General features: G+C 56.1%; 1 protein-coding gene across 1 annotated transcript; it reads right to left on the bottom strand.

Annotated features, from left to right (window-relative positions):
* Nucleotides 1–338: 338 nt before the first annotated feature.
* On the bottom strand, nt 339–5,307 carry ALOX15B (arachidonate 15-lipoxygenase, type B). The gene is made up of 13 exons (XM_046942105.1): nt 5,129–5,307; nt 4,591–4,789; nt 4,042–4,123; nt 3,820–3,942; nt 3,608–3,711; nt 3,157–3,479; nt 2,861–3,064; nt 2,404–2,490; nt 2,135–2,304; nt 1,934–2,055; nt 1,727–1,827; nt 1,068–1,238; nt 339–933 (listed from the first exon to the last, which is right to left on the bottom strand). Exons 1-13 carry the CDS (start codon nt 5,264–5,266, stop codon nt 754–756), a joined length of 2,004 nt encoding a protein of 667 aa, XP_046798061.1. The 5' UTR covers nt 5,267–5,307; the 3' UTR covers nt 339–753.
* Between the last annotated feature and the right edge of the window lie 1,553 nt (nt 5,308–6,860).

Here is a 6,860-nt window from a genome sequence, read left to right as displayed (position 1 = left end):
ACTGGCACAGGTTGCCCAGAGGGGCTGTGGATGCCCCCTCCCTGGAGGTGTTCAAGGCCAGGCTGGATGAATCTGTGAGCAGCCCAGTCTAGTGGGAGGTGTCCCTGCCTATAGCAGGGGGTTGGAACTTAGGTGATTTAAGGTCCCTTCCAACCCAAACCATTCTATGACTCTATAATTAAGAAGAACTGGAACGGGCTTCCTGAAGAGCTGGTTGATGCCTCATGCCTGTCAGTGGTCAAGAGGTGTTTGGACAATGTCCTTCGTAATATGCTTTATCTTTTGGTTGGCCCCGAAGTGGTCAGACGCTTGCACTTGAAACAGCACACAGAGAGTTTGACTGACAGATATCATTTATTGAAGAAGTGGGTGCTGGGGGTGCCTAATCTTGTGTGCTGGGCGTGCTGGTAGCTCACATGCTGGGGCTTCTGAGGGTGCACATGCGATGGGTGCTGAGTGTTGCGGGTGCTGAGCTCTTGGTGCTGAGGATGCTGAGTCCTGGGGATGTTTGGGTTTTGGATACTGGGTCATGAGGTGCTAGGTACTGGGGGTGTGCAGATGCTGGGTACGAGGAGTGCTGGAGGTGCTGAGTTCTGTGTATTGTGTGCACTGAGTGCAAGGTGTGCTGGTAGCTGGGTGCTAGAGGCTCTTGGTTCTGAGTGCTGATGTGTGCTAGGTGCTGAGGGTATCGGGGTTTTGGAAGTTGGGCATGCTGGTGTTCAGCTATTAGGGGTGTCAAGTGTGCCTGGGAGCTCAGATAGAGATGCTGTTCTCGATCTCCTGTGGGTTCATGTAATTGTATCTCAGCTCAGCCTTGTAGTTTCTCTCTTCAATGCGTTCATGGATGTCTTCCAGCTCCCTTTGGAAGGTCCTGATGAGCCGCCGGGGTTCTGCCTCTGTGAAACGCTCCTCTGGATAATGCCCCAGGAGCCTCTAGGGGGAGAAAAGAATGGGGACTCTGTCAGGACCAGGCACTTGGCGTGGTTGCCTCAAGCCACCTGGCATCAGTCGGGCAATGGTGACCACCGTCTGGGCTTGGGTGTACCCAGATGGTGAGGAAGACTCACAATGTCTTCCAGGCGGGAGCTGAGGAGGATGAGAGCCACTAGGATGTTGGCAGTGGTGTCGACTTCAGGGAGAGTGTCCAGGAAGTGCTGGAGGAAGGCCTTTCCCTTCTCCTCTGGAGGTGGGTGGCGCATGGAGGATGGTGCATTGGGTAGGAAGGCACCCATGTCATACTGTGGGCAGAAAGTTTGCAGTCAACAGAGGGGATGGGCAGGGCCATCCATTTGGTATGGGGACAGGTTGGATGAGGACATTGTCCTGAATTGAGGTGGGGGCATCCCTCCAACATGGAGGTGAGATGGCTCTCTGGCATGCAATGGGGATGTCCCTGTGGTGCATGAGAGGGATGTCCTACCAGTGGGGGACAGATGTCCCCCCCCCAGCATGAAAGGGGGGGAATCTCTTGCAGAGAGGTCTCAGATGCGGACAATTGCTTAAGTGCATGAAGGCACTGGGCAAGGTTGTCCCTTCAGTGCAGACTGGGGACAAACAGGGAACACTGTCATGAAGAGAGGGTAGACACAGATGTCCTCCATGGCATTGGAAGGAGACTTCCCCCCAGTGAGCAAAGAGGTCAGCAGGGAATAACTCTCCAGAATGGGGCAGATGGGGATTCTTGAAATGCAGAAGTGCCCTCCCACGTTCCCTGTCCCTATCCCACCTGTCCATTGTTGACAGCTGCATGCTGTGCTGAGCAAGTGAACACCACCATGGTAAGAAACTTGTTGAGCTCTGCCACTGTCTTCAGCGAGGAGGGGATGCCTGAAGGGCAGGGGGCAAAGAGCCATCATTGCCCTGTCCAAGGCACCCCCTTGGCCTTGAGGATACCTAGGAGCCTCTGGGAGCCCACTGGGCTACAGAGTGGTACCTGAGGATGTCCGGCCCAGGAAGCCATTGGTGAAGATATCCATCACCCAAGCCTGCAGCTCTGCATCACCTTGAACCGCTGCATTGTCTGTATAGTAGAAAGCCACCATCCCAGAGACAAACCTGTCACGGGAAGAGGGACAGTGAGGCTGCAGGATACCCCTGGCACCATCAGTGGCTGTTGCTGAGTCCTCCACTCCACCTCTTGATGGCCTCCCAGAGGCTCATCCCATCATCCCGGTAGTGGTAGTTGGGGATGAAGGAGACGCCACGGGCTTGTATGTCTTCAGGGAGGCAGAGTGATGTGTAGGTAACTTTCTCCAAGCCCCGCTGAAGAATCAGCAGCAGCCCCTCATGGGTAACCCCTGAGCCCTAGTGAGGAGAAGACACCACTGAGTTCTCAGCACCAGGGGCTCAGGCAGAAGGTGTCACCTGATGTGACCAGCCCCCACTGATGTCCCCAGGTCTCACCTTGTCAATGACACCACCAGGGTTAATGAGGATGGTCCGGGCCAGCGTGTTGATGTGCAGCGTGAAGCGGAAGTGTGGGATAAGAAGCTGGAGAGAGGGAAATGGGTCACCCTGACCAGAGGGCACCAGAGTGACTTGGAACCCTGGGCCAGGTGCAGACCCAGCAGCGCCACGTGGGATTGGCTGCTGCGAATGATGAAGCCTGAAGAGGACTTTGCCACAGCAAAAAGAAAGAGCAAAAATGACTGTCCTGGGGGTCAGCACTGGCATGTGGGGTCAGCAGGGCTCGGCCTGGGGCAGTTTGAGAAAGGAAGGGGGTGTGGGGGGCTTGAAGGGACCAGCAGTTTCCCAAGAAGTTGGAGATGATTGGGTGTGTGACAACTGCTGTGGTGAGATCAGCTACAGGACTGGGCTGATGGGTGAGCTGGTGGCCTCGAAAGACCTCCTAGATGTCTACCTTGAAGAGTGGGTGACAGGTGGGCAGTTGGCGCAGGGTGGCAACAGCAAAGACCTCCCCAAAGAGGTGGGTCCGAAGAAGGTGGGTGATGACCTGGTGGCTGTAGAAGTCAGCGTTGCGCACCCAGGTCTTGGCCAGGAGCCAGTCCCACTCGTCATCGCTGGGCAGGAAGATGGGGCTGCTGGGCCCGGGCATCTGGCTGAGCTGAGGGACAAAACTGTACAGTAGGACCAGCACCCTGTGGGGGTGGGGTTGTCCCCTGAGTGGTGGCATGCACTGGACGTGGATGCCCCTACCTGGATAGCAATGGGGCGTAGGTGCCCATTGGCATCCTGGTGCAGCAGGCAGAGTGGGGCTGCCACATACTGCTGTCGCCCGTGGATGGTACCTGCTGGGATGCCCTGCAGCACCTCATAGTCCACAATGAAGATGCGTCCCTCCTTCATTTCCTTGTCCAAGGTGGTACCCCTTCCCAGGGAGTCAGCCACCATCTCTTGCGTTACTGGGAATTTTTCTGGCAGTACCGTGCAGTTCCGGATGATGATGGGGTTGTTGCCATTGAGGAACTGATACCCAAAGAAGGCATCTTCTTGCCAGTGGCTTGCAACGTACTCAGGGACTAGGAGATGGCTTGAGGTCAGTTCCCCATCCCTCTTTGCTCCCCTGCATCAGGTCATGACTGTTGGGTTTGTGGGAATGGGGGAGGCCCTGTGCTGGAAGAGGGAGAGGGCAGGGCAAGGTACGCACCTATGTCCCTGCCCTTTGTCCTGGAGAAAATGCTCCGCATCTCATCCAGGCTTCTCCAGGAGTTGGGTCTGCTCAGGAAACCTGACAGCAGGTGTGTGGTTCCCCTGTGTGGGCAGGAGAAGCCTCGTTTCCTCATTCCCTCATCTGCCTCCAACCTAGACAGTGGCCAGGAAGGTTTCCACCTGCCACCATTGCCCCAGGCCATTGCTCACTGGTAGATGAGGAGGCCCTTGAAGGATTTGGCTCGTGTGCAGGAGAACTGTATGTTTGAGTCCAGGTCAAAGATGGAGTCCACACTGAGGCAACGGGGCCATCCTTCAGCATAATTCTTCCACCTGCATAGGGACATGGGGACTCCAGCATCACCTCTCACCATAACAGGGCACACTGGCAGTGGTGGGTCCCCATCCCCCTGTCCCCCCCAGTGCTCTCACTGGTAAGCATCCTGCCGTGCCTTCAGTTCCTTGCGCCGGTGCTCCTTGAGGACCTCCAGGTCATCATCTGCCATTTTTTTCCCTTAGTGGGAAGGAGAAGAGGAATCAAGGCTGGACCCTGTACGGGGCTGGTGCTGCAGTCCAAAAATTGGGGTGAAAAGACACTGCTTTGAAAGGGTTGGGTTTGGAATGACAGTATCCCCCACCCTGAGCATCCTTTGCCACCTGGCTCAAGGACATTGTGCTGATGGCTGCAGGACAGCAGTGTCCATTGTGCCGTTTGGCAGAGACACCCAGCTCAAGGGGGTGAGACACAGCAGACTTGAGGGAGATTGGAAAAAAATGTTTCCATGTCAAAAACTTCAGTTGCTTCAGGGTCTCCAGGGCATTTGGCAGCATCCATCCTCTTCCTCCTCCATTATCACTATGTCATCAAAAAGGATCTGGGCTACTTGGACAGAGCCAGGCTGAGTGATATGTGACCCCACTGTCCACTTGCACGCAAGCACCCCAGCTAGCATGGGAGGGTGGAGGTGAGATGAGTCCTACCTGTGCCCTCACGAAACTCCTGGGTAGTGATCCCCTCCAACCACTGGTGGCAGGGAAAGTGATAGGTTGTGCCATTGGGGGCTGTCACGTGCACCTCCTTGCAGAACCAGGCATCCTCCAGGAAGAGCCGCGTCTTGGTCAGGCGGACTAGCACAAGGGGGCCCAGATCCTGCTCGCACTTCACTGTCCGCTCCTTCACCTGGGAAGGGAGAGCAGTGATGGTTTGGGATGGGAGCATGTCTGTCCCAGCGTTTAGTCAGTTAGTGCGGGCATTTCCCATCTGTGGGGTGAGGAACCAGAGCATCTTTCCAGGACCCCCCTCATCCATTCCTCCAGGACCAATTCCTCCACGTTTCCCCTTTCCTCCATCCCCCAGCACCCATTTCCTCCACTTCTACATCATCCTTTTCCTCCATTCTGCCCAACTCTTGGAGAAGACCCAGCTCTTTTCCAGTTCTCTCAAGCAAAACCTATGCTGAGACCCCGAGGGCAGTCTGTGCCACCCCTCATCCTACAGAGACCCTGTACTCATGCCTACCTTCCCCGGCAGGAACTTGTAACTCATCGCTTTCTGTGGGCTCTCGCCTCGAGTCCCCACCAGGGTGATGTAGATGCTGTTTCTGGTCCCAGCTTCAAGGACGTCACCTGTTGCCACCTTCACCTTGTAAGCGGCCATGGGGTCTGGCAGCTGCAGCAGCCAAAAGCCTTCACTGGGATGCTCTGTGTCTCTGAAGACAGCCCCTCCCTACCACTAAAGTGGCCCATCCCCTCCCTGGTGCAGCATTTATTTCCTGCTGCCTGTCTCACGTGGGGCACCCCAGGGTGAGCAGTAGGGTCAGGGATGGCCAGCCTCAGTGTAAGGTGGAGCAGAAGGCATTTCATTCACCACTCAGTGCAGGAAATCCCACGGTGTTCAGGCTTTTATTTATTTATTTATCAATATTCCTGCTTTTCACTTCCTCCACCACTGTTTGCAAGGGACAGCAAAGTGGAACAAATGCCCATAGGGGTAAGACTGGAATGGGGGAGGGGGGAGTGTGCAGGATACTTCTGGTGAGAATCTGCAGTTCTGGGCAGTTTGCATGTTGCAAGTCTTGAGGTCAGTTGCACGAGGGGCCACTGGGGCACCCAGTCATTCCCTTTCAAAGGCGGCCTTTATCAGATGTCTGTTACCAGCCAGTATCTGGCAGATCTAATCTCACCAGATATGGCCAGGGGACATTGCCCCAGTGATGGCCCCGAGGGTGACCCTGCAATGCAGGAGTGCTCAGTGCCCACCTCCTTCTCCTGGAGAAGGGGCGGGAGTGATCTTGGAGACCCTGATGGCACTGGGAATAGCGTTGCACAATGGGAACCTGGGGAGGGGTGGCTGGGGAGCACTGAGGACTGTGGGGGTTACTAAGGAGTACTGGTGACAATGGAGTACACTGGGAGTGGTGCTACTTTGAGCACTAGGGAGACATAACCACCAATGGGTGCCCTCAATCCCTCTTGCAGTACAGTTTGGGTAGCGGTCCTGGAGTGCTCACTGGTTCAGGGAGGAGCAGGTGAGGGAGAAGGGCAGTGGGGGGGACACGTGGGAACAGGGAGGGCACTCCTGGCTGGCACCGAGGTCCCAGAGCGGGTCCAGCACCTCAGACATCCCAGGTATGGGGATGTGGTATGGGGACAGGTTGGATGAGGACATTGTCCTGAATTGAGGTGGGAGCATCCCTCCAACATGGAGGTGAGATGGCTCTCTGGCATGCAATGGGGATGTCCCTGTCGAGATGAGGGGGCAAGCTCAATGTCTTCACCAACGGCCAGGTGTGACTGCCTAAAATCAGACATCAGCTGCCCTCTTGCGAGGATCCCGCTGGTGGCTTGCCCTCTCTGTCCTTGGTTGGGTGGCCCCCAGCAGCCTGGGATGTCTGAGCTGCTGGACAAACTCTGGGACACTCTGGGTGCCAGCCAGGAGTGCCCTCCCTGTTCCCACGTGTCCCCCCCACTGCCCTTCTCCCTCTCCTGCTCCTCCCTGAACCAGGGACTGCTGCCCAAACTGTACTGGAAGAGGGGTTTAGGGCACCCACTGGTGATTATGCCTCCCCAGTGCTCAAAGTAGCACTGCTCCCAGTGCTCCCAGTGTACTCCATTGTTGACAGGACTCTTTAGTAACCCCCACAGTCCATAGTGCCCCCCAGCCACCCCTCCCCATGCTCCCAGTGTACAACACACTTCCCAGTGCCATCAGGGTGGAAAAAGGCATCCGTTATTTGAGAGAATATGCTGTG

Source organism: Gallus gallus, chromosome 5, assembly GCF_016699485.2.
Source record: "Gallus gallus isolate bGalGal1 chromosome 5, bGalGal1.mat.broiler.GRCg7b, whole genome shotgun sequence".
Lineage (NCBI taxonomy): Eukaryota > Metazoa > Chordata > Aves > Galliformes > Phasianidae > Gallus > Gallus gallus.
This window is presented reverse-complemented; position numbering and strand designations above follow the sequence as displayed.

Bases quoted from the DNA above. Each gene is read 5' to 3' on its own strand.
- ALOX15B (XM_046942105.1), bottom strand. From the start codon at position 5,266: ATGGCCGCTTACAAGGTGAAGGTGGCAACAGGTGACGTCCTTGAAGCT. The intron at 4,790-5,128 runs GTAGGCATGAGT...CTCCCTTCCCAG, and splicing joins ACAAGTTCCTGCCGGGGAAG to GTGAAGGAGCGGACAGTGAA. The intron at 4,124-4,590 runs GTAGGACTCATC...CTTCCCACTAAG, and splicing joins GGAGTTTCGTGAGGGCACAG to GGAAAAAAATGGCAGATGAT.